General features: G+C 39.5%; 1 protein-coding gene across 2 annotated transcripts; it reads right to left on the reverse strand.

The window, feature by feature from the left end:
* On the reverse strand, window positions 1-27,577 carry cgnb (cingulin b). 2 transcript variants are annotated; one of them, XM_012875367.3, is made up of 20 exons: window positions 26,483-27,577; window positions 26,298-26,392; window positions 26,144-26,213; window positions 19,132-19,229; window positions 16,859-16,991; window positions 16,561-16,773; window positions 12,720-12,868; window positions 12,314-12,340; window positions 10,139-10,238; window positions 9,662-9,874; window positions 9,389-9,487; window positions 7,335-7,595; window positions 7,075-7,245; window positions 4,512-4,673; window positions 4,254-4,343; window positions 4,061-4,144; window positions 3,857-3,975; window positions 2,659-2,767; window positions 989-1,152; window positions 1-892 (listed from the first exon to the last, which is right to left on the reverse strand). In XM_012875367.3, the coding sequence occupies exons 1-20, from the start codon at window positions 27,563-27,565 to the stop codon at window positions 790-792; spliced, it is 3,543 nt and encodes a 1,180-aa protein (XP_012730821.2). In that variant the 5' UTR covers window positions 27,566-27,577; the 3' UTR covers window positions 1-789. The 2 variants fall into 2 exon arrangements, with proteins under 2 accessions (XP_012730821.2, XP_012730823.2); XM_012875369.3 differs by lacking the exon at window positions 12,314-12,340.

A 27,577-nucleotide genomic window follows, 5' to 3' on the forward strand; every position in this document is an offset into this window, starting at 1 on the left:
ATGTATGTATGTGTGGATCATTCTTACATCCAAAGTTGTGCACTCAATTCTTGTATTTCAAATAAAGCTGTGTTGTATTAACATGTGTCCCCTGGGGGGAAAAAAAGGTTTAAACTAAGCAATAAAGCTAAAAAAAAAAAGATGACATTCAATGCAATGACGAGTGTGAGTAAACTTCTAAATATTGCAACCCATACATGTGGATAAAAGCGATAAAATCTTAAACATGGAGACGTTTGTTTGCTACTGCACGTCTATCTGATTGTCTTCGGGAACAAGTAACACAGTGTAAAAATACAGGCTCAGATTAATGGCCCAAACTGTCACAGTCAGAAACCGTTAAAAGACAACAAAAAAAAACAACAAAAAAACAGAAGTTCACTTTAAACACAAAGACAGGCACAGAGCTGCAACCGAAGAATATAAGTTATCATGCAAAACGATGAGTTCGTACATAAAACAGACGGGTCTCTCTTTGGTTGAGGAGTAAAACAGACCCGAGACGAATAACCATGCTGCAGTAATGCGCTACCACTGTAATAGTAACAAAACACATTTTTTTTAAATCATGCTGCTGAATCTTTAGAAACCAAGACAGATAAATGACGACATCTCTGAGGGAATCATAATCCCAGCAGTGTTAAAGTCAGGAAAGTCAGACAAATCTGTTCGACCCGCTACTGAAAAACAAAACTAAGATCTTCACGGCCGAGGCGTTGATGCCCTGATGTCTTTTGAATCCATCGTCCTTTTTTCCAGAGGGTCTTCGTTTGCGGTCGTCTCTCTCGCTCAGGATGGAGGGATTTTCCCGCCGTCGTAGAAGCCGTCCTCCTCATCGGAGCTGAACGCGGCCGTGCTCAGAGCGGTGCGATGAGTTTGCTGCGACTTGCGCCTGAGAGGAGGCGAGCAAAAGAGAAATCAATCAGCACCACTCCTCTCTGTTCCAAAGAAGGGTTTTAAAAAGCTTTGAGATACAGCCGAGCCCTACTTCACGTCATTCTCCAGCGCTGAGACTTTGGCCTGCAGGGCCTCCTGGAGCTCCTGCTGCTCCTCCAGGTCTCTGAGGACCTTGCGGCGGACTCCCTCCAAGCGCTCCACCTCCCCTTCGCTCTCGTCCAGCTGCCGCTTCAGGGCCTTAACGCGGAGGGTCAGCTGGGGAGGGAAAGAGGAAGAGGAGGGGGGGAGTTAAAGGTGAAGATGGTGGGTGGTGGTGGGGTGTTAAAGGCAGTGGGTTGGGACTGAGGAGGGAAAAGCTGTGGCTGTAGGTGATGTGGCAGCAGAAGTAGGGAAGACCACAAAAGGTCTGGGGTCATTCAGGTGACTGAGGGAAGGCGGGTTTGGGTTTGGAGGAGAGTACATATAATTAGTCTGATTAAAAAAACACCAAAAAAAAAACAAACAAAAAAAACATAATTTATATTATTTAACATTCTGTTAAGTTTCTTATAATGCTGCCAAACTCTCAGTTTCTAAAATGCATTCTTGCACAAATGCCCTTTGCACAATCATTTCTGCCCATACAAATGCTTTTTAAAAATACTCACCTGTACACTGTGATCACACACTGTCTCTTTCTCCTGCATTGTTTACATTTTAATTGTTTACTGTTAAATCACTGCTGCACTTTATCCTGTAGTTTACTGTAATTTTCAAGCTGTATGCAATTTAAATTTCGTTCTGTACGCACTCTGTGCATACAAAATGACAAATAAAGTTGTCTAAGTCTTATAAGAAACCATGCTTTCTTGTAATTTTTCCAGTTTCGTAAAGTTTAAGCAACGTTGGACCTGGTCCTAATAACAACAATAAGAAAAGTGGCACAGTTCACCCCCCCATCTTAAAGAAGCAGGCACAAAGAGCAACAAAGCCTTGCCACGGCTCAGCAGAGATGCATCATCTGTTGAGATTTCAGCTTTTTGCATCCTGGGAATCATTTTTCAGGAGCTAAAACTATGGTTTAGTGTTAGTCATTCTTTGCATTTTTTTATATTTCAACCTAATAAGTAGGAAGAAAAAGTATTGCCTTTGTGACAGAATGCAATTAGTGGAATTAAAATGGTTCAAAAGCAACCCAAGTCATAAGAAAAACAACAACACTGAAACACCTCATCAAAGCCTGAATCCCTTTAAAATATTACAAGAATGTGTGTCACCTTGGAATTGTAAGGAAATGAGATATTACTCAAAGTCTGTCTGAAATGTTAATAAAAACGATGAATTACAACACAAACAAAAATTGCATTTGTTACAATAGGTGGCAAGCAAGACCAAAAGACTTTGAACCTGAAGGCAAAATACACATTTCCTATTTTAGACTGCAGAAAATATGCTGTGAAGTCAGATATACTAATAAAAGTAGATCCCCTCCTATGTGTTGAAAAAGGAGGGGGGAAAAAGATGCCGATATTGCAGAAAAACAAACATATTCAGAATTTTACACCCTACCAGCTAACACACACACACAATACTACATAGGTGTACCATAAACAAGGTGACAGAACAAAATAGGTTTTATTTATTCACTTTTAAAGGGTAAAACTATATACAAGAGTTTGAAAGCAGCTTAATGCTGAATTAAAATAGTTATATAAAGTTTTTAAATCTATTATTTGCTCATCAAACAATTAATTAAATTTGCATCCAAAGTTGAATAGTTACCTGATCCTTCTGCTCAATATGCTGGCTCCTCTCCTGGTCTAATGTGGCGTTTAGCTCCTTCAGTTTTCTCTCGGTTCGTCTCTGGGACGCCTGGATACTCGTCTTCTCCCTATAAATAGGTAAATTCAAAAATGATTCAAACACTCAAATCAGGTTTGGACCTAAAAATATGGTTTTCTACAGGATATTTTGTGTTTATTGCTGTATTGTGTTGATGGTATACAATAAGTATAAGCCCATGAGTTTGAAAAAGTGTCAAAATCCCTAAAGAAATATATGCAGAAGAATGTACATTTAAAATTTACTTGTAGTAAAAATAGATATCATGTCATGACGGGGTCTCATTTTTCAAAAGGTTTTAATGTCTTCAATTCTTTCTTGCAAGAATATTTATGTGATAACATTTTCTCTGTTAGTGCCATTAAAGATGACTTTAAAATAAGTTCACATAGTGTAAAAATAAATATTGCTATGCTTAAATGTTTCATATTATTAAAACATTTATATCAGACAAAGACAACCAGAGTAAATACAAAAAAAGCATTTTTCAGCCAAGGATTTCAATCTGACTGTGAAAATATTACAAAAAGAAAGCATGCAGCAGAAGATTTTTGTGAGAATGAAACTTTGAACTCGTTGTTTTTAGTTAATTAGTGAAGACTCTCTAATTAGAGATTTTATAAAATATTGACATAGCATGTATGCTACATGGTTGCCGATTGCAACCATGCAGCATTGCTATGTGTTCTAGAAACTACAACAGCTGAGATGTTTTTAGAGTATTGTTTTCCACAGTTTTCTTATTTTGTCTTTAATCTTTCATCTTTAACCTTCAACCATAAGACCAAGAAGTTAAAATTAAAATAAAGTTAAAAGCAAAGAGCTGCCTTTTTTTTTTTTTTTTTAGGAGAATCTTCTTCTATGCTTTGGGTGCTGTTCCTCTGAGGCCGTTTCAGTAAACTTTACCGCCATCTACTGGCAGACCAATGGTCTTACAGCCTATTTAAAATTGTTTTTTTCTCCCCGTCTCAAAATTGTAAATAAGTAAATAAATAAATAAAAAGAGTAATTGAGTGAAGTTGAATTTTGTGCTGCTGTTGAAAGTCATGACTGATTGGGTTTTACTAGAAGTTTTATTTGTTCAGTGAGTATCTTTAATTTTTTTGAGGAGTATTATTCATGACCTGTTAGGCTGTACCTTTCTTCGCTGCGGAGTCTCTCCTCCAGCTCCTGGATCTTGTTTTCCAGCAGGGTGATTCCAGCTGTGGGTCGGGTCTGTCCCTCCATGTCAGCCAGGCGGGACTTCAGCTCCTTCAACTTTGAGGAGAAGAATGTAATTAAAACAGCCCTCCTTAAAAGAAAAAGAAAAACATCATTCCCCTCTGCGGGGATCTGAGCGTACCTGTCTCTCCAGAGCGCTCTTGTCCATTTCCAGGTCATGTCTCTCGGAGCGCTCCTGCATCAGCTCCGAGCGAAGCTGGTCCACCTGAGTGGAGGGAAAATGCACACAAGCAGCAGCTGGTGTTAGTGGACTGTTTAGGCCTTCATGCCTCCTTCCTGCTTATTTGCATGTTCATTCAAATGCCATGCTGCACCTGATCTCTGCTTCTGGATATGCGATCATTCAGCAGCTCCACGCCGCTCTTCTCCTCGTCCAACTCGATCTCGAGCGTCTTGATTTTATCCTGCGAAACAAGTTCAAACCAAAGGGGCCAGTCTTAGCCACGTCTCTCAAACACTTCCACATTATTTTAGCCGCAAACACCGGTTGTCACGCAACCCACGTGCCCCTGATTTACACCCATCTAACTTTAGACTCCACCTGTCACGACCATTGACCCCAGAAGTCTCACCTCCAGGCCCCGAACCTCCCGGCTGCGGTCCGAGTGGGAGTTCCTCTCGGATTCCAGCTCGTTCTCCAAGTGTTTCAGCCGGTTGTTCAGGAGATCACGCTCCAGCTGAGCGCTGTCTCGCTCCTCGCTGCACGTCAGCAGCTCCTTCTTAAGACGGGAAACCTGGAACCACGAAACAAGATCTGGTCACTTGCGAAATCTTGCATGTTGCTCATAGTCCCTAAAGCTGAAAGGATTATTATTTATTCTACAGACAAGTATTTAATGATCCCAAGGTCACTGGAGGTTGCCTTAAGAGGAGTTTGATCCAATGCACAGAACCTTTACCTACTGTGCAGACCATTCAGCTTTTATTGCCCCCTTTTGAAAATCTACTAAGTGAATGTCTTGGGAACACAGTGTGCAAAAGAAGGACCAGGAGACGCCATCATGGAGAGACGAACCCCTGCAGGCTACGCCAAGATGCCGCTGAGATAGTCATGCACATAACAGCTGGCTGCAAGATGCTTGCAGGTACGGCGGGCCTCCGTATCCGGAATGATAAACAGGAGATGCCAAACATCATTATAGTGGTGGAAAGAGTATATTAGTGATAGATGCAGCAAGTGACAGGAGCTTCAAAAAGACGGGAAAGGAGAAGCTCAAGAAATACCAAGGGCTCAAAGAGGAAACAGAGAAGTTGCAGAGTCGAGGTCTCAGTGGTGCCGATGGTCACCGGAGCTGTAACTCCAAACTGGGGGAGTGGCTACAGAAAAGCGCGGTCCGAGGATCAGCACAGCTACTGGGAAGGACTCTCCGGCTAAAACAAGAGCCAAACAAAAGAAAAAGTGAAAAACTAAAGAATCAAAGAGCAAAACCAAGTTTGTTTAGGATAAAGACGCAAAGAAAAACTCTTAAGATGGGATTGATACATTTGTGGTGAAGACTATAGGGACCCCTGTTTTTGTGTAACAGCGTAGTTGTGAAAAACATTCTTTCTCTCAATATGGGAAGAATGTGATAGGTTGGTGGAGCGGCTGCCGATAAACATCAAGCACTAAAAACATTTCAATCAAAACAGCTACAGGGACTGGTCTAGTCAGATATCTAAAGTGTATTAAGTAGAAAAATAAATGATGCAATACGGAGGAAATCACGCTGTCCTTCCCACTACAGTATTTTGCATTAAATTCAATCTATTTTTCTTCTGACATTAAAATATTGAGATCTTGCATGGAGTCCTCATTATTTTTTTCATAAAGGTTTAAAACAAATATCTGCACAAGCCTCGGCGGTTAAAAGGGATTGCTTGCAGACCTTAAAGGGCAAGTATAATATCTCAGAGACGAAAAACAAAAAACAAACTAACTAAAAACCTTGAGCATATGACCAAATTAATAAATCACAATCTCGCCTCATACTGCGTTTGAAAGCAGATGATTTTATAATTTTATAACACAACACAATTCCCTGACAAAATAAATAAAAATATTAAGAGTTATACCCTGTATAACAGGAAATACTTCCTGTTCTATGGCGGTAGACAGAAAATGAAGGGAAAAAAACACCTTTTAAATGGATCTGGAGCTGATTATTGGACAAAGAAAAGGGATAAAGAGATCCGTTGTATTAAAGAGATCCTCTATGCAGGAAATGTGTGCAAGTTTCATCCAAGTCAACAGTTGAAGAGGAGGATTTCTCTCTCATGGACCCTGCCAGGAGTACTAAAGAAAAGTATTTGTTTAAGGAAAGTAACAACCCAAAACTGGAGGAAGACAACAAAACGGTTTCTCATTTGGACTCGACCAGGGTGCCTACAGCTTTAGTTTGTCAGTGAAAGGTTCGTCAGGTAAGACAATGCGCTCTTCAAGAACAATTTTTGCTTACATTTGCAAGTACAAAAATCTTCTACTGTCTTGAGATCTTCGTTCTGCATATTGTTCCACAACAAAAAGCTGCAACATCAACTACTACTTCACATCCACCCTTAATTCTTAGCGCCAGTCGATGCTGCTGGGGGAAAACTAAATGTTCAAGGACTCTTAGTCATGTCACAAGTAAATCTCAAGTTCTATTCTATCTTATCTTAGACATTTGGGATGGTTACAAGCAGTTTCCTCTGATTCAGAACCCTTTGGAGCGCAGTGAAACCCTCAAGAAGAAACCCTCAATGCCCTTCCTGTTTGAAAGGCCTTACATTTAAATTGATCTGCTTTAAACAGTGTCTGCCTCTTAGACTGCTGGCTTCACCATTATTTTACATTTTATGTTGTCATCTACCTTCATCATATTTATCTGCTGTTAATTTTTTTAATATTTTTTTTTACCAGTTTTCTCGGATTGTATGAATTGTTCTCACTTTTATGGGCTGTGCTTTTAAGACCCCACATTTTTTCCCCATCTACCTAACCTCAATCTCTTATTCATCATATTTTTATTTCTCTGGCCTGTTTTCAAAAACCTGAATGTGATTTTTTTTTTTTTTTTTTAAAAGGAACACATTCCAAAGTATGTTCGTCTTTGTCAAGTTTTGGGGGTGTACAGTTGTTTTATGTAATTTCTACCAGAACATCTTGTTCCTGACCTCCTCCTGCTGGACCTTCAGGTTACTCTGAGCCCTTTGAAGCTCGGCCATTCTGTCCTTGTTGTTGCGCTGCGCCTCCAGCAGGTCTTTCCTTGATCGCTCCCTGAATTCATCCAGCTGAGTCTGCAGGGTGGTCACGGACTGACGAGAGTCTTCCATCATTAACTCCATCTGAGAGCAGGAGGAGAGGAAATGAAGGCGCTGATAGCTTCTAAACTCATTACGACCTTAATCTAACCCCCTCCCACACACACACTAACCTCCTTGTTAATTTTTTCGAGAGCCCGGTCCAGCAGCCGTTTCTGCTCCTCCAGGTCGCTTTTGCCCCGTTTCAGCGCCTCCCTCTCCAGGTCTCTCTCCTCCAGCCGCCGGGTGAGGTCGTCCCGCTCTTTGGTCAGGCGGGTGGCGCCTCTCTTGGCCTCCTCCAGCTGAGACTTCAGGGAGCGGTTCTCGTCTTCCAGAGCTTCCAGCTCCTCCTCAGCGTCCGAGCTGCGCGGCACACTGGACTGAAGCCTTGTTTGCTAAACAAGAGAACAAAAGCACTTGAGACAGATGGATTTAATTGTGCTTTAGGAACTAAAAAAATAAATAAAATATTTTTCTGCTTTTTAAAAAGGTATACATGCAAACTTCTAAATCACTTAATTTCAATCGACAATCCCTTGCAAAGTTAGTTCTACCCTTTTAAGTTGTTTACATTTTCTCATGAAAAACTGTTGTGGCCAATTTAGTTTTCTTCTTTGGGTAGTTGGAATTTATTTAAGTTAGTTTAGAACCAAAAATTGTAATTTTTATATTTGAAAATGTTTAGATTACATTGTTAATTGTTAGACCCTCCCATTAATTTGAGTAATTAAGAACACACCGGTGCTTGGTGCAGAGCTATTGTTTGGTAAATGTCTGGTGTGTTGACGGGAGGTTTTGTAAATGATTTTTTGACCACTTTTAGAGCTTCAAACAGCAAATTGAGATTATTTTTCGTTTTCAACAAGTTGCAAGAAATTTTTGAGTTATTATTTTTGTCTATTTTTTTTTCAAGAAATAAATCACATATTTTTACAAATCAATGAAGTCGGAAGTGCGTGCAAATCAAACCACCTGTTACCACCCACGGCCTATGTTGGAATTTTGTTTTTTTGGAATATGGAAGGCCGCGACAACAACATTTTATATACACTGCAAAAAGGAGAACTAAAAATAAGTAAAATTTTCTTGAAATTAATGCATTTTTCCTTGAGTTGAGCAGTTAAATAAGATTATTTGTCAATGGAATTAGTATTTTTACCCCTAAATAAGATAATAAGATATACTGCACTTGAAATAAATGCACTATTTTAAGTTTCTTATTTTTTGTTCTATTTTCGCAGTGTACTCTATTGTTTTTTTTTTTTTTTTATGTGGTAGACCAATGTAAAGGAACTGTAAAATGGAAGTAATGCGATACACCTATCCATCCGATTTCTATACCCGCATAATCCTTGCGGGGGAGGCAGGCGGGTTAGGGGCTGGATGGAGGTGGCAGCATCATGCTGCGGGGGTGCATTTCCTCAGAGTCAATGGGGAGGTGGAGGGAGCTAAATACAGGCCAATCCAGGAAGAAAACCTGGGGTAAAGATTCACCTTCCAGCAGGAAACACAACACTAAACGTCCAGCCAAGGATTTGATGGTTTAAAGCAAAGCATATTCAGGTGTTAGAATGGTCCAGTCAAAGTCCTGACCTGAACCCAATGTAGAACCTGTAGAAAAAACTTAAAAATATATGTTCCTGGATGCTCTCCACCCAATCTGGCTGAGATTGAGGTATTCTGGAAAGAAGAACGGGTGAAAAACTTCAGTCTCTTGATGTGCAAAGCCGTTAAAGCCAAATGCACTTCATCAGACATTTCCAAACCATGTGCTACTTTGTGTTCTTCCATCCCATAAAAATCACAATAAAACAGATACTTACGGTTCTAATGTGAGAAATGACGGAAAATGTCAAGGGGATTCGACACTTTTGAAAGGCTCCATAAAATCTGACTCATGTGTCACTTTACACACTGAGAAGTCTGCAGAAACTGCTCAGCAAAGCCTTAACCAGATCAAGGCACGTTGAACAAATGCGACATGTAGCTTTTGCAATAAACACGAATAACAACACACATTGTATGAATTTCCTCCCAGAGGGATTATTTTACAAGCTTAGTTTTCTCTGGATAGGACACACTTCACATTTCTAGGCTGAAAATAGAGCTCATGTAGGAGGACCTCTTTTGTTCCCTAAAGTATTTGTGTTTGCATCGTTTTTGAACGCGTGTCTTGGTTGTGAGGTACCATGCGGGCCAGCCTCTCTTTGAGGCGAGCGTTTTCCTGCTGCAGCTCCTGGTTGGCGCCGCCGTCCACCACAGTCTTTCCCGCAGATGGACTGGACGACTGCAGAAAGGAAGCGGAAAGAAAATAAGCATATTTCCTGCGCTTTTTGGCACTTCTTTTCTGTTTTGCACAATAAATATCTAAAAAGGCTTTTGTTTTCCCTCCTTAAAAAACCATACAAGAGCGTTATCATCAAACTCATTTGGTCTCCACAGAAAGCAGATGACGCCTCACCTCCTTTGCCCTCTCGAGGGCCTTTTCCAGCTCGGCCTTGTCTCTCTGAAACTGCTCCTTCAGCTTGCTAATCTCCGACAGGAGCTCGGCCTCCTTCTCCCCGCTCGCCTTCTTCAGGGCTTCAAGTGCCTCGGTTTTCTCCTTGGTCTCGCCCCTTTGTCTCTCCAGATCGGTGCGGGTTCGCTTCAGCTCGTCATGGCAACGCTGAAGCTCCTTGGGAGAAGCAATCAGAGACGGATAAATGTGTGCGAGTAAAGAGAGAGGAGCCGAGGTGCACGACGATGTGTTTCACGTGATTGTGTACGCACGAAAAAACAAAACAAAACAAAAAAATTAAGAAAAGAAAAACTATATTATGTGTCGGGCTGATGGCAGATTTAAAGGAGCGAACAGCTTACTTTAAAACGCTAAAAAGGAGACGGGTTCACCCTCACAATGAGAATAGTCATTTAGCTCCATGACTGTTGTCTGAATTACCTCTTTTAAAGAACTGGTATCATCAGATGCAGGCGACTCTTTCTTCACGGAAAGCAACGAATCCTCTGCCTTTTCCTTCTCCAAACGAGACTGTTTCAGTCTGTGGACAAAAGATGACGCCGTTTTTACACAACCCTACAACCGGTAAAGCTATAAGAGACATTTAAACGAACAGGTGACAGCGGGGAAAACTCACAATAAGACACAGACGCAGATTTAGCCATCAAAACGGACCACATTTTAATTTTGAAACTTAAAATATAAAAACGCAAACACCTAATTCCAGACTTTTATCTATTAAACTAAAGTGAAGTCAAATGGAAACGTCCCAGCTGACTAAGCACAGTCTTGTTGCTTGCTTGGGATTCAGGAGAGGAAATAAGAGCCTGATTATGTTGGTCAAATGCACCTGATGAACTGATCCTCCTCAGGGTAATTGCCTCTATAAATGCAGCAGATTAGTTAGCTGGCTACTCTCGGGTATACAGGTACACAATGTCAGGGCGGAAGGAGTAACCTTAGAGAGGCGCTTGTTGCTACCAGTCAAACTGGGAAGGGTTAAAAGGTCGTTTCCACACAAATTCAAGTCCACCAATCTACATTGAGAAAGATTATTCACCAGTGGAAAACATTTAAGAGTTGACAATCCCTCCAGGAGTGGACGTCCCAGCAACTTTACCCCAAGGTCTTATTAAGCAACGCTCAGCGAAAACGGGAGTAAGCAAAGACGTCCTCCTTTACACTATCCAGACTTCAGTTAGCGCGCTCAGTGCTGGAGCTCAGAAAGAGACTGAAAACAGTCTAATTTATAATAATAAAAAAAAAGGCTGCAAAAACAAAGTAGATGTGCAAACTTGTGTCTGAATTGACCAAAAGAAAAATGATACAGAAGTAGGGAAACCACAGCATATCAACACAAACACCTCATGCAACCAGTCCAGCACGGTGGTAGAGGGGGTATGATATGGGCTTCAAGTGCAAACAGTCGAAGCTTTAGCAACCCCCCCCCCCCCGTCATGAGCACCACGTCCAATGTCTATCTTTTGTCAAAACTACCAACTGAATTGTTTTCCAAAATGTACATTAAATTATATTATAAACTAAGAACAAAACTATTTAAAAGTCAATAAATGTTATATCGGAAAGGACTGATTTAGATTTAAAATAAATGATTGGTCATGAGTAAAAATCATTTATAAAAATCAACAAAGTTGTGCTGGAACACTGAATTTGCTCTAAAACACTATGGATTGGGTTTTTCATTCATATCAGCCTCTAGTGTTAGTAGGGGTTCACTGATCTAATGATCAACAGGGACACACACACACTGGCAACCCTGGTGAAAATGATTAAAGAGCCTCAAAATTAATTCATTCAGCAGTAGCATAATCGCACACTGAACATTTGAGAAAACTCCCACCTTTTTTTTTTTTATTAATAATTAAATCCACAGTGAAACTTTCTTTTTCTGACTGAAGCATTTAAAAAAAAATGCATTTACAGTTTACTTCTTCAAGGTTGATCGGTGTCTGTGAAGATTTAAGCATGGGGTATAAATATAATGTGACGCAGAGGCCCTTTTCTCTCAGCCCCTCTTCAAAACGGGCAAGACAAGAGAACGTGGTGCTAAAGGAATGGTGGTGTGTGTTGATCTTCCTTAGTAAGACACTGACTATGAGAAAAAAGCTGTTTTCTGTCCTACCATCACAAATGTAAATCTGCAGAGTTTGCTGGGAATTCAAACAGTTTCTTTGGGTCAGATCCAAGGTTTCGGCATCAAACACGGCAGGTTATAATTTGCTTGTAACGAGAGGAAAAGCAGCTAAAACTGTACCTGATCACATGAAAGTATTGATGATTTATGTAGCGACATTGATTTTTAGCAGAATAAAAAGGAATTTTGGCATTGCATTTTTCTCCTCGATACTAAATAAATTAACTAACATTAAACCATGTATTTTTTTTTTTTATTTGTTTGTATGTGGGATCATACTACTGCTATAAAAAAACAATAGCATTATTTGCAGCCGTTTTATACAATTTTACCAGGGGAACAAAGTGCAGAGCGTGATTTTGATCCGACGGGATTTTTAGGGGATAAATCAGAGTTTCTAATCAAAATCAGGCTAAATCTACTCAAACCAAAACAGAGCAGGACAGATTTTTCTCTCTCACGTTTGGTTGCCAGACTGTTCTTGGTTCCTGTCAAATTAAAAATTAAGTCAGAGAGTTCAAACAAAATAAAAAAATATTCATGATAAATATGATCTTAAAAGGCCTAAACAAAACAAGTACATGTTTTTTTTATTTTTATTTTTTCAAATATTTGATGCTTTACTGAGATGCTGCCACATAAAATCTGTGAAATCTGGTGTTGAAATATTTCAGCACCATTGTTTTGAAGATTTATATTCCAAGATCAGAAAAGCTTATTTCTGCTGGATTTCTGTCGGAACATCTTTACAGAACGTCCCAAAACAAAAGTCAGCATTGGTTTCTCATCTTCACACAGTTAAAACGTGAAACCTCTCTGTTGTGCCTTCACCGATCATGTGTTTTATTTTGATTTGGAGACACTGACTCCTCTCTGGTGTTGTGCAGCTCCTGCATGGTCGCCTCCAGCTCCGTCCTCCACTGCTCCCCCTGATCTCTGCTGCTCTCCAGCTCCTCCTCCAGCGCCAACAGGGAGGCGTTCACCTTCTCGCGCTCCTCCTCGATCAGCTCCTGCGACTGATCCCATAGAAAAAAAAAAAAAACAATTTGCAAAAATAAATAAATAATAAAAACAAAATCATGTCAAGCGCACTAGAGGCAGTTTTTTGGGACATGTAGAGATGAAGCTTTCTTAGTAAGCCCTCTAAATTTAGAGTTATGCAAGAGCAATATAAACATAAGTTAACAGAAAACGTGTTGTGCTGTCATTATAAATAGCAATCCTACTTCTTTCATCATGTTTCTGCCAAATAAATCAGCTCATCTAAAATAAAAAAAAATAAAAAAACGTCTTGCAGTCAGGCTGCAGTTCTTTCACCCTGCTCTCTAGTTGCTTTTTTTTTTTTTTTTTTTTTTTTTTTTTTTGACACATCCGTTACACTTTCTAGCTTCTCAATTTTAATCTATTCCAGCACATTTTCTTCAAGTTCTCTTCATACACCAAACTGCAGTCTTCCAAAAATACCCCAACGATAGAATCGGAAACTTTTTTAAAAGACAAAGTTTTCCATCGCAATCAGAACTTGCTACGTTTTTTTTCCCCCATCTCTCTCTCTCTCTCTCTCGCGCTGCTCTGACCTCAAGAGACCCACATGTTCGTGGTTTGAATGCTGAGAGCGAACTGATGCATTAAACAGAATGACAGGGAGACAGCCTGGCTGTATGACGGAGCAGACGCAACATCAAAGCCGGCGCTAATATCCCCTTAATAAGTCATGCAGACCATACCTGACAGAGGTAGAACCTGACAGCTGTCTCTCATCACAGCATCTGTGCCAAAAGATGATCTAAAAAACGGTTTTACACCGGCACGCTGATGTCATAACAGATCAAAATCCGTGAATTATTAATTGCGATAGCGGCGCTGAAGCTTTTCAGACACAATTTGCTATTTTTAACCCCAAACTAAGCGCAGAAATCGTAGCACCACACAGTCTTGTAGTTAATGAACGCAAGTATAGTTTTTGTGTTAAGCTCATGTCCTAAAAAAAATAAAAAATAAAAGATCAGACACTGGTTTAAATAAAATTACAGCTTAAACTATGCATTAAAACGCTGTTTGTGGGTCAGAAGATTATGAATCCACTCTGCGACGGTGTGAGGTTCCACACAGTTTAGTACAGAACCACCGGGTTCTGCACCTATTTCCCTCTGCAGGCCATTAGACCGTTGAACTGCCACAGAAAACCTCTGACCCCCCCACATATACCTATGCCCTCATTTGTGTTTCTTCTACCGTGCAACACACAAGTGCAACAACTATTTATGTTTTAAATATACGGCAGACAAATAATGTTTCACATTTTCTTTGTTCTATTGTTTTTATGTTTCAGTTTTCTGCTTTGGTTTTGGTTAATTTGTTTCGTGGAATTAAAATTACTCCTGGCTGTAGTTTTGCCATCATTTAAATTTCATTTCATAACGTGACAACATCCTATTGATGCTGCGCTGTCTTGATATCCATCCATCAATCTGTCATAAATACCATTCAAATATTCAGGGATGATTATAGCTCAGTTACTCTATTCAATTAATACTTATAATCCTGTAATTCTGATGCACATTTGCTTTAAGTTTCAACATTATATAAAGATACATGACTTCAACTACAGAACAATCAGCAGCGCCTTTCCACACATCTTTCACCGTTGCATACCTCGTCTTCAAACTCTGTTTTTTAGCCTCTATAATTCTAGCTGCGCAATGCTGAAACACGTTCTAATGCTAAAACTCAAAAAATGTTTTACTTTCTGTCTAAGGTGAACAGGCTAAAAACAAAATCATTGGTTTGGTTAAATAAAGACAAAATTAACTGGCCTCCTCCTGATTCAGCAGAACATCAAATTCTACACCCTTCATCCCAATAAACATGCACTGTAATAAGCGGAGGAACAGCACAAGTGACACACATGCTTTAAAGATGAGACAGGACTTTATGTTTAATGAAATGCTCTTCATGTTTGTGAGATTGGACCTGCATAATATATGTTTTTGGAAATGCAAACTTGTGCAGCCAGAGAAGAGGTAGTGTCTTTTTCTCCCCCCCTGTCTGATTGATTAACCGCCCAAAGCATCACTCATATAACAGCCAAAACATTTTGGTTTAACCGAGCCAAATATATATCCCCATTTTGTTTTCATTTAATGCAGACAGAAATGACAAAAACAAAACAGTATTTAGACAGAAATATTCATATCAGGACTCAAATCTATTGACCCAAATATTTTCTGGCGTTGTGGTTATTCTTCGCCCCTCGATGTTTTTGTTTTTCTTGAGGAGTCCCCACTGATGAGGCTAATTAAAAGCAGTCCCCTCTGTTGTTCCTGTTGCACACATCTTTGTTCTTTCATCTTTAATTTAATCAAGTATGATCGCTTAAAATAACGAGTGCAGCTCGAGCTCTTAAACACAGACCAGTCATCAGCGAATATATATCCTTTGTATTAATTGAAGTTTAATATCAAGCTGAACGTTCTGGTTTAATACTTGCGGAGATAGAAGATAAAGGATACAAATGCTGATGAAGATCCAGATCTGTGAGGACGTAAATTTAGGCTCTGCGACTGGTGGACGAAGATGGCTGATATTGCTGAGATAGCTAGCGTTATTCATACACTTTGTGATGTACCTGCTGCCACTGAGCCCTCGCAGTTCTTCATAAATTTGTGTGGTTTTTGAGCGCTACACCTGCTGTCTGGAGCGCTGTTGCTCCGCTGGCGTTATCAGCTTCTGCTGCTTTTTGGCCAGCCTTCTTGTTCTTCCTCCGTTTTTGAAAAGCAACACTGTTTATACGTTTCTATATGAGCGCTACCTGAGGACTACACATGTCTTGTACTTGTACAGCGTTTTATCAAGTCCGACGACCCCAAAGCGCTTTACACTGCTCAGTTATTCACGCACACATTCACACCCTGACGGTGGTGAGCTACATTGTAGCCACAGCTGCAGACTGACAGAAGAGAGGTTGCACCGCACCACAGGCTTGTGCTAAATATAAATAATATAATTGCAATAAAAATTTGAACTCTGAAAGATGTACATGTCTCTCAGTTCTTCCTCAGCTGGACCCCTACTCTGAAATAAAACATACTATACAGCTCTCTTTTTCATGTAATCGGGCTAAAGCAGTTGTATCTAAACTATGTAATCTAAAGGAAATTATTGGTGTAACTTGATTCTTTTAGTAAGCCATGTACCTTGTTGTAATCTCAGGTTTTGGACAGACGGGATGTAGCCTCAGTGCACGTGCAATGTTGCTCGCAGAAGTCAAGTGAACGCTCAGGGAGTTTGTGTGTGCGCTCAGACATGTGACAAATTACTCTGTCGTAAGCTGTATGTTCCTTTAAATCAAGATTAAAAACACATTTGTTTAGGATTGCCTTCAACTGTTCTAGTTAACTGAATCACCACTTTTTTGTTCTATTTTCTATCTACATTTTATTCCTACTTGCTTTTATTCTGTTTTAATTTGCTATATTTTAATCATGTAAAGCACTTTGCATTGTCTCTGTACTGAATTGTGCTATATAAATAAATTTGCCTTGCCTATGCAACAAAATTTCGTTCTGTATGCACTCTGTACATACAAAATGACAATAAAGTTGTCCAAGTCTAAAGAAACAGTGCCTGTTGCTCAACCCCAATTGGGATTTTCAATAAAAAGTCCATCTTATGAGCTAAAACAAAGCAATGTGTGTCTGAAGATCACCTGTGTGAACTCCTCCATGTTCCTCCTAAGGTTCTTCATGTCCTGGCTGAACTGTTCCCTCAAAGCCTCCATTTCTCGATCATGGCACTCCACCTCCTCCTTCAGCGCCCCCTTCAGGGCAGTGAGCTCACGCTCTCGCTGGTGGAGCACCTCCTCTTGGCGCTGGTATAACATGGTGGCTTCAGCCAGCTGGGCCTGCAGGTTCATCACATCCTGCAGAGAGAAAGGCTACAGATGTGTACGCCTCAGAGAGAAGCGTTGATGTGCTTTAGCTGGAGTTGTTGCCCCGTTTGCGTACCGACTGGAAGGAGTCAGACTGGGGTACGTTCTCCGAATCCCTCCTCAGCTCTTCCTGAAGCTGAGCCAGTTGATCCTCCTGAAGGCGGAGACGGGACTCTGCCACCTCCTTGGCCATTTGCTCTGCAGCGAGTCTGCACACAAAAGAGCTCATCGGTTTTTCAGCTCCACTCTCAGAAAATAATTGACTCAACTGGAAAAATTATCCAAGAAAAATCTCACACAGAAGCCAACGCTAAGCATTTTTATGTGATTTGCACAGTTCCTGTTCAGTTCAATGTACTTTATTTGGATTTTTAGACACCCGTTATGGACAGGGAGGTGTTCACTGCAAAAACAAAACTCAAAATAAGTACAATTTTCTTGAAATGAGTGTGTTTGTCCTTGATTTGAGCACGTAAATAGGATGATCTGCCAAAGGAATGAGTATTTTGACCTCTAAAATAAGATAATTAGATATTCTCCGCTCTTAATAAGATGATGGAGATGACTTGTTCCCATTTTAAGTGCAAAAATCTCATTCCATTGACAAATCATCTTATTTACGTGCTCAAATCAAGGACAAATACACTAATTTCAAGAAAGTTGAATATATTTTTAGTTTCATTTTTGCAGTGAATTCCTTCGAACAGTGTAGAAGGTCCTAAAAAAATATTTCACATTTTCCAGATTTGTTCACATTGCAAGCACATACTTATCTGCATCTTCTTAAGATTTCATGCAATAGACCAAGTAAAAAAAAAAATCCACAATTGTGAAGTGAAAATCTGAAAAGTGCAGTCTGCATTTAAATTTAGCCTGATGAGGTGAATAGTTCAAGGAACCAGACCTGACATTTTGTCTGTGGTGGCTCTCCCAGCTTTGCACACCAATAGGTGCGCTCTATGTACAAATAAGGTGACGTCTAGAGGCCCTGTCCTGCACTGGGTTTTATTCAGAGGTGAGACAGTAAAAGGAGCTAAATGGATATGAAAGCACATGAAAAAAACAATTTTTTTTCCCCCTAGTAGGCTGTGCACTGCAAAAAGGGAACTAAAGTAAGTAAACTTCTCTTGAAATTAGAAATATTTTATATATATTATATTTTTCCTTGATTTGAACAGCTAAATAAAACTATTTGCCAGCAGAATGAGTATTTTTACCCCTAAAATAAGATAATTAGACATCCTGCACTTGAAATAAGATGATGGAGATGAATTGTTCTTATGTTAAGTGCAAAAATCTTATTCCATTGGTAAATAGTCTAATTTACAAGGAAAACTACACTCATTTCAAGACATTTTTACTTACTTTTATTTCTATTTTTGCAGTGTGGTGTTGGAGTTAGAGTTGTTGTCTAGAAATCTTACAACTTGTGCGTATTGTGCGTGTGTTTGTGATTGCAATTGGGTGAATGTAGCCCTAGTTTAAAGCTCTTTGAGTGACCGGTAGAACTAATTAAATCCTATATCAATTCAGTCCAGTTAGCATTTCATTTCTGCGTCACAACTATACACTACTGTAAGGCCATCAGAGTAAATCCAAATAAAGTACATGGAAATTTGGGACTATAGCATGAGAAATTTGGATTTAGTCAAAGGGGGTGGGAAAACTTTTGCTGGACAGTATAACAATAAATTATCTATGAACAAATTTCTAAACTAACTTTATTTAAAATAATCCTTATCCATTTATTTTAATCTATTTCTATACTGAATTGTGGCTCTCAAAATAAAAAAAAATATTTAAGGGAAATTTTCAAACAGCTAATTATTTTAGGGTGTAGCTGCATTTTCTCAGAAGAAGAAGAAGAACAAAATAGTCCAGGCAGAAAAGACACACTGGAAAGAGAAGAGAATGGTTTGCTTATGGCCTGAAATGATCAAAGTAGCTCCGTCTACCATCGGTAAACCTACTGAGCCTCATACCATGATGTCACCACCACTCTCTCATTACTCAGTTTTCTCATTTGTGCAAACCAATAGTCTTTACTTCCAGTTATCTCTCATCTTTCAACCACAGTCTTTTTAAGACATTCAAACTTAGACTTGCTGCAGCTGTTTGTTTTTTTTGGCTTTTTCCTCATAATTTCAAACTATTCTAATAGAAAAACTTTTCCACACAATTGTTTCAAATGATGCAAATAAATTGAACATAAGCACCAACATCTTGGTTTGTAGACAAATGTTTGCGTTCATTCCGCCCCAAAAACATTATCAAAAATTCAATACTGCGGTTCTCAGCTTTGGGCTGGAACCTTGATAAAAAAAAAAATAAAAAAAAAGGCGCCCTTACTCATCCTGCGCCTGCTCCAGTTCCTTCTTGTAACGTTCGAGTTGCCTCTGAAGCTCCTCAAGTTTCTCCTTTTTGACGCTTTCATCGGATCCTCCTTGCTGCAGAAAATATGCACAGAAAATAAAGGTGGAAGTTCAGACAGAGAGAGAGAGAGAAAGGAGCACAAGGACAGTGAGGCGAAGTGAATATATTTTAACAGAGGGCTACTGTAGACCTAGTATACTACAGGCTTTGTAATTATTTGTTGACTTTTAAAAATAACGATAAAAAAAAAGAAACCCTTGCTTGAATTCTTTGCCCTAGTTTTGACAGTCAAAAAGATCTTTGGGAGAGAAAGCCCTGCCAGTGTGCTCGGAACCATGAAAAAGAAAAATGTACGACTAAGTCTGACAGCAGAGCCAGAGACGGAGCTCGTTCACCGCCCACCTCAGTCCGTTCGCTCCGAGAGAAAAAGCAGCCATAAGCTCAGCCTGACCGTAAAACCTCTGTCTTTATCCTCCTACACAGTCATTACAACCAAGCGCACACAGCAGAAGACAAGAGAGACGAAGCGAGGCTCGCAGATGTTTCTACTCCTCTGATTTTATTTTATTTTTTCCACACACCCCTTATCAGCGGCGGATTACAAAGATGCATTTTACGCAGATTTATTTCACTTTCTTCTCGTCCCCTAAAGGACAAGTTTATAGATAATCCTGTTCTGGGACATTTCCGTTTCTCTCCGAGAAGAGAGATAATTAACAGAAGATAACACAAGAGGGAACAAGAGCTCGTTTGAGCGGTTTGCATAAATTGCATCAGCTGTGTTCTCACGTGGATCACACAAATAATAGAAATAGAGATTCCTGTTAGGCTAAACAGAGCCCTAGTTGAATAGAAATAAAGATTAAAGCTGATTTTGCATCTCTTAAACATTGGTTTCTTGCTAGCCCGACAGCAACTGTGTACGTGTGACAAATGTGAGATAAAAACAGAAAAACTTTCCCTTCATACTGAGGATGGAGTTTTTTTTCTGATGTAGTGTGGAGTCCATTTGAAATGCATTGAAGTGAATAGACTCTTCAAGTAACAGATGAAAACGATAGGTTTCTCCGAGGAAGGAAGATGAGGAAGACTTGTGAAAAAAAAAAATATATGGTATATTTAAACCCATTTTCTGCATCTACCAAGGATGCGTTGGCCTTCTCCAAACCACTGGGAAATCATAAGACTAGAAGAATGAATGCCAAATACTGCATAAAAATACATTGTGATCCCCCCCCCCCTTTAATCTATTATCCATAGCGTAGCTATTATTAATCGGACAGGTCAGGAGATACTTTAAAAAGGACCAAATTCAGGAGTGTTTTCAAGTTTTTCAGCGTCTAGCCCTCAAATGAACACAGACAGCGAGTTGCAGTCCCAACGTCAGCCTCCTGAAGTTCACAAACGTGGCTAACAAACCATTTAAACAGGCAGCCTGAAGCCCAATTACACTGTTTTAACCATTTAAAACCACATTTTGCATTTCTGAAAAGTACCATTTTAAATGTTATTTTAATATCTTGAAGTTATTCACGTTACATTGAATACCACGAGCTCCTCCATCACTTGTGCAAAAGTGCCAATTCTAGTCATCGGTTACTTATTATCTGCCTTCCCTGGCAGGTAGATTGTATAAAAAGAGCTCAAACATTGAATTTCATGAATTATTTAGTTACAAAACAAACTAATGTATATATACAAAGCAAAATTACAAAATTGTCATCAAAAGGCAACATAAATATGCATATGATCACAGACTATGTATATGTAAATGTTCAATAGGTTTAAGAGTATTTGCAGATGTTTGTAATGTTCCTTAGATCTGTGGGTCAAAAGTTTTAAGCATGAGTTGCCTAAACAGAAAGCCAGGTACTCAGAGAAGTGTTTCTGTGTGAGATCTTACAGTCTCCTCTGCTCTGGTTACAACTATGGTTGACAAGGATTATATTGTAGAGGAGGAGGAGGAGGGGGGGGGGGGTCTAGTTTTACAAGCGAAAATATTGTTCCTTAGTTAAAACCCTGCAGTGAAGGCACAAGTTTCAATTTCCAGTATTTTTATAGCTTGTTCACATAATCTACCTTCAGACTGTAGTGTTGTCATAGCCATTTGTGTCCAGCTGGTAAGACAGGGATTCATCTGTGACCAAATCACGCAATTTATGTAAATCTGCATTACGTCTGTATTAGATTGTGTCTAGAAATTAAACTTAATTATATTTACAATTATAACATATTTTATAAAGTTGTGAATCCACTATGTCCCTAACTAATTAAAACATGTTAATAAAGTTGTTTGCAACAGTGTTATGCAAGTAAATACACAACAGTATAATCTGCATACATGTGACAGGAAACATAAGGTGAAAAATCTTCAAGAAAATCATTAATACAATAATACAGAAACTAAAATGTGCAAAGCCAAATTTGGAACCCAGAGGTGCACCAGAATTTACAATCAAGTATTTTGGAAAATTTGTAAATGTATGAAAATACACCATTCTGTACTAATACAAACTAAAGTACAGGATCTACAAAAGTTATTCACAGCGATTGATTTTTTTTCCTCACATTTTGCTACACTACGGCCCCATTCCAAAAAAAATAAATAACTTGATGTCCTCTACTCAAAATTCTACACACAATACCTCATAATGACAGAATGAAAAAAGCTGATTTAAAATGTAAAAGAAAAAAAAAGAAAAAAAGGTATTCACAGTCTTTACTATTAAACCTAAAATCGAGCTTTGTCCATTCTGTTTCCACTGATCATCCCTCAGATGTTTCTCCAGCCTCACCGGAGTCCACCTCGGGTACATTCAGCTGATCAGACATGATGTAATGTGGAACAAACTCTTCTATTTAAAAAAAAGGTATGATAGTTGTAAATTCATAAAAAAACAAATTGGCAGCAATAAGTCTTTTTGGTGTAAACTCCGATAGTAATGGCAGGAGAAAACCAGCTCTACTCGTCTCCAGACTGTCCCCATTCTTACTCCTCTTGATTAGATGTCACCACAAGGCAGGCTGCTGGCACGAATGCCCCAACCCAACATTTGCAAGAAATTATATGTTTTGCAAATGTTTTGATTCCTTAAACACAACTAAAAAAAAACTGAATATATTTGTGGTGAGTATGATTATTTAGTTTTGAAGTCTTTTTTTTTGAAATCTCATTGATCAAACACTACTCAGCTGAATTTTTGTGTCCAGAACTTTGAGATGCCTAAAAAAATACCCTCTTAAACTTTGAAAGCTAATTTAAATGATATTACTTGTTAGTCTTGGATTATCACATTGGTCCTTTGTTTGCGCTCCACACAAACAGACCAACAAACTTAGACTCGGGTAAATCAACACGCCGGTATCCGATTCAGGGTGAAACTGGGACACAAACAGGGTGAGAGAGCAGCTTGACATGCATTAGCCTGCAACGCTGCAGTTTATCAGTCAAAAAAAACACACCAGCACAGTCATGGAGAGAATCAAACGGCAGTCATCAGTCGTCTTTGAGGAATTCAGGCTTTGTTTCATACTGTAATCTTCAGTTTAAATAAAGAAAAATTAGGAAATGACGCTTGTTTCATATTGATCTTAAAACAGATCACACAAATCCACTCTGGAAAACATCAGGTGAGCTTTGTACTGTACTCATCTGCTCTTGGCTCTGGTTTCATGTTGTGTTTTAGTACAAACAAAAGAATTGCTCGTGTATAGGGGGGTGATCAGCACAGACAATCCTGTCTTTGATTTCATATAACGCTGGCAGAGAAAACCCCGAGATGCTACGGGTTGTTTTAAAGTCGACCGTGAGGTTCTTGTCGTGACGATGAAGGTTTTTTTACTACAGGACCCCTCGGAAAAAGCATCTGTCCCATCCTGCATGTCAACCCCCCAGCTGGTGCAGGGTTCTACTCCAACTCAATTATTGATGGCTCTCCACGACCGAGCCCTCATCACACTGAGCTTTCCCCCTGCAGGTGCAACGTTGCCAAGAGACGGTACGGGGAAAAATAATTCACATGGCCCTACAGTCACAAACATGGAGCCAGGTACCGTGCATAATCAAGAGCATGCGATTTTAGTAAGTAAGGACACAAAGGAGTGATATCTGCATGTAGATTTATGTAAATACATGTTGATTTAAAAGGAAGAAGGGCAAGCGTTCCCTTAACTGAGGTACAATCTATCTCAATGAGGCGTCTTGGGAGAGCAAAGAAGCCCAACAGAGAAGCGCATGCTCCTTAAATTTCTCATTTTTTGGCCCGCTAAAGAAGAGCCCTTGGAGACAAAGTGAATGAAAGAGGAACTTCATATGCTCTAAAAACAGGACTAGCTGCCAACCATCTGTTGGCTTCACTGCTGGATCTGCTCTATTGAGAAGGCAACAATCTATCCTAATTCACAACTAAGACCAGCTAAAAAAACGTTAGCTAACAATGTAGTCCAACATTGCCTAATGTAGGGTATTATAGCAAAATATTAAGATATATCACTGATAAAGCTATACATCAACCACTCATTTAACTAATTTTATCTTATCTACCAATCTGACATTAAGATAGAACTTTATTGATCTCACAGTGGAGAGATTTACTTGTGACATCGGCTCTTATAACCAACAGAAGGTGCCCAAAGGAGGAAAAGGTACATGAAGTATATACAGTGCATCCAGATATATACAGTGGATGGGGAAACAAATAAAATAAAGAAGAAGAGATTTAAGGTGACATATACATTCAAGTGGTGGCAGTTAAGAAACAGTGCGGTTTCTGTTTTTTTTTTATTAATAAAATAAGTTAATTATTTAATTTAATAAATTAATTATTTTTCTTTCCAATTATGTTATTATTATTATACATACAATAAGACCAGGAGTTTTTTTCTTCAGATCCAGTCAATTAATATTACTGAAAAGTTAATTAGATTTACGTCTTACGGCTAATGAAAACAAAACATTTAAAATTAGAATATTTCACAAGATTAATAAAAAAACTATTTGAATACAGAAATGTGTGCTTGATAAAAAAGTATGTTGAGTACCTGCTTAAAGGTTGTTCATGTCAAAAGGTACTTTTAGCATGACAAACGAGCCTCATCAGAACGCATATTCTAGTTATTACAAACTTCCTTTACTGTTTTTAGGCTGTAAAGCATTTTGCATATTCTAATTTATTTAATATGACTGTGTTTCAACACTATGATTTATATTCCACTTGAAATAAGAACCAGTCATGCACAGACCGAGTAAAATCACTAGCTACCAATTTAATAAAACTGCACCTGAATCACCTTAGCTGTTGTTTAATACCAAAATACTTAATTATTTAGAGGCTTTGTAAATGATTTAGCACATCTTTTTTTAATCAAATATTTTTTTTAAAGTATAAAGTTAGTTTATACAGCCTAAAGGTTTTCAATTTCAATAAAATTAGATTATTGACTGAACCAATGAATGGATCCATCATAATCCAAAATTATTTTCTACCTTGATTTAGTTTAAATTGTTATGCTGTGTCTCTGCTGTCATGCCATGGTTCATCCAACCTTACAGATGCAGATTTAAGATGTCTTACAGCAAGAAAACCAGCAGCTTTACACTTTATATTCTTCTAAATCCTCATCATAAATAATTTAATGTTATAGAACATTGTTGGTGTCATGTGATCCGCCTCCCTCTGTGTCTTTGTCTCTGAAAAGCCACTGTGTTTTAGTGGAAATGGGGTTTTCCATTCCTCCACATCTAGAGTAATTGTCTTGACACTTCAGCCTGCAATCTGATCCAGACGGCAACAAAGTGAAAATAGAAAGAAAAAATACTTCCTAGACTGAAAACATGCTGTCATGACAACACCAATGCAAGTTCAGCTGTCTCACATAATCTGTTTTGTTTTTTTTGTCCAACATACTTTTACTCCTGTTATTCAGAGTTAAGTCACATAACCTGGTTAATAAAGGTTTAGGGTGCTGCACTCAGCTCTCACTAGGAGATAATTCTGTAATTCATTCATTTGGACATTTGATATTGATTAATTTAAACCAGCGATGCCTAAAGGGATGCCCCACTTTGGGCATCAAAGCATAATCTGCTTTTAATTTATTTATTAAACTTCACTGAATACAGGAGGTGTTTTAAAAGAAAGAGTGAACCAAACACCATACTAAATTCTTCTTCTTCTTCTTCTTATTTTTTTTTTTTATTGAGCGAAAAAAGAGTATGCAAACTGGAATCATCTCCAAATCCAGTAAGGTAAGCATGCAAAACTTTTTTTCAGTTTGGGATCTACACTGATTTACTCCTGCCTCCCCCACAAAAAAGGCTACTTTGTTTAAAACATTGCTTGCTTAGCTTATTGTTGAGCTGGTATATAAATAAGATCACATTATATGTTTTGTAATTTTTTTTTTTTTTTTATTATTTATTTTGGCCGACAACTTAATTTTTACTTGACTATTTTGGCCCACGTGGCAAAAAGTTTGGACACAACTGATTTAAATACTAGTTCAGATAGCACGTCACACAGCTTAAATGCATTCATTTATTTAACTTTTTATTTTATTCTGTAACAAATGAACAGAAATGCATTAAAGTACCAGCACTACTAATAAAACACCTTAAAGAGGGGAGCCATGAGGTCTAAAGATGAAAATCTGAGACTGCCAAACTAAGATCATCTAGTAAAAAAAACTTGTATAATATTCAGAAATGGAAAAAGTGAGAAAATGATTAATTAGTGATAGAATTTTATCATCATTTATTATCTCTCTCTCTCTTTATCATTAATCAGTAATAAAGGATATCCCTTTTAACTGGTTAAAAAGCCTGTAATTAGCTCACTTTTTAATTTGATTTAATCGTGATGAAGACAGTGACATTTCCGTTTCAGAAACATGCAAATGACATGGTTTGCATATTGCTATTTTCGTTCTGATCACTAACAGGATGTGCGTAGCTGCATAAAAACACGTGTAACAACAACGCTGACCTCACCTGTAATCTGTTAGGAGTCTCATAGGCGAAGCTGGCTTTTCTTTTGAAGGATCCCTCGGTCTCACTGGGGCTGTTGAGGAAACAGAAGAAGGGTTTCTCCTCAAAACTATCACGCAAAAAATATTCTATGAATCATTCTAGTAGTTTAACCAACCCATTTCTGAGGACGTTGTAAACAGAGTCTTTGACCGGAGCCTCTTCTCTTTTGAAAACCTCTGCGTTTTGACTCAGGCTTCTGGGAAGGGTCTCCTTCAAAAAGGGAGAAAAAGCAAAGTAAAACAAAAAAGAAGGTTTTTTTTCTACATCGTGATCATTTTGTTAACGCTTTCTGGTACTTACAGGCTTTTTTGCAATAGTTGGATGGCCGTCTTTAGCGGCAGACTTCTCTGGTGACTTGAAGCTTGCCTTGGGGGCGTTGGATGCCGTCACCTTGACAGCGGCTGCTGGAGCAGACGGCGTCGAGCTGGAGGCGGCGGATACGGGAGCAGCGTAAGGGTTCAGAGCGGGCGACGAAGGAGAGGCGGGGAACGCAGGCGGCTCTGCATCTTTCCGGGCGTCGAGGCTCCTCGACCTCCTGCGTTCATCGAACTGGAGCCGCTGCCTGGCGCCGGTGCGGCCTCTGGCCTGCGGGGCGCCGCCTGGAGCGCTGTTGTTGAACTTGCTGATGAGCTTGTTGATGGGCGCCAGGGAGTTGGTGTCGATTGCCTGGGCGGGCTCGCCGCCGATCACTGGTGGAGGATCCGGGAAATGCTTTGGGGACGAGTCTTTGCCAGGTTTCCTCCCCAAAGAACCGGTAAATCCAGAAGCGGTACGGTTAAACCCTTTAGGTCCCGCAGATTTTGCCTTCACGGGCTTCAGTCCTGCTTCGTTATACTCCTCATCCTCAGTTCCATTCATGTTCCTATCGGTTTTGCCGATTGTAGCTTTGGGTTGGGGTTCATCTTTCGGCCTCTCCGCCCGACGTTCCCTACCAGCCCTGCCTTCCTCCTCCCCTTGAGTTCCTGCTTGACCATCCCCTGGAGGTCTTCTAAGGGGGCTCCCAAAAATCTCCCCGTCCTCCTCCTCTGCTGGAGAGACAGGGGAGCGGGAAGGATTCACGACGGGGCTGAAGGAGTTTGGGAAATCTGCCGGCTCTTTTTTACGCTTCGGGATAGTGTTGTACGGAGACGTGGGCCCTGAAGTGGGATTGGACAGCTGAACGCCGTACGAGTCGCCTTTCTCCCCATCCTTTAAAACCACATACGGCTGGCCAGAGATGCCCTGAACCCTCACGGCCACTCCGTACTTGTTGGACGGAGGCGTCGCGTTGTTTCCCCTCGACTTTTCAGGTTGAAGTCCGCCCGTGTCGTGGAGGTCTTTGATGAAGCGGATCTGGACACCGTAATCCAACTGCGCCTTCCTGTCCGCGGAAGGAGTTCCCATTGTCGCTTTCTG

This window comes from Fundulus heteroclitus, chromosome 13, assembly GCF_011125445.2.
Source record: "Fundulus heteroclitus isolate FHET01 chromosome 13, MU-UCD_Fhet_4.1, whole genome shotgun sequence".
Lineage (NCBI taxonomy): Eukaryota > Metazoa > Chordata > Actinopteri > Cyprinodontiformes > Fundulidae > Fundulus > Fundulus heteroclitus.

Bases quoted from the DNA above. Each gene is read 5' to 3' on its own strand.
- cgnb (XM_012875367.3), bottom strand. From the start codon at position 27,565: ATGGGAACTCCTTCCGCGGACAGGAAGGCGCAGTTGGATTACGGTGTC. The intron at 16,992-19,131 runs GTAAGGGCGCCT...TTTTGTGTGCAG, and splicing joins CTGGAGCAGGCGCAGGATGA to ACTCGCTGCAGAGCAAATGG. The intron at 10,239-12,313 runs GTGAGAGAGAAA...TTTTGTCCACAG, and splicing joins GAACAGTCTGGCAACCAAAC to ACTGAAACAGTCTCGTTTGG.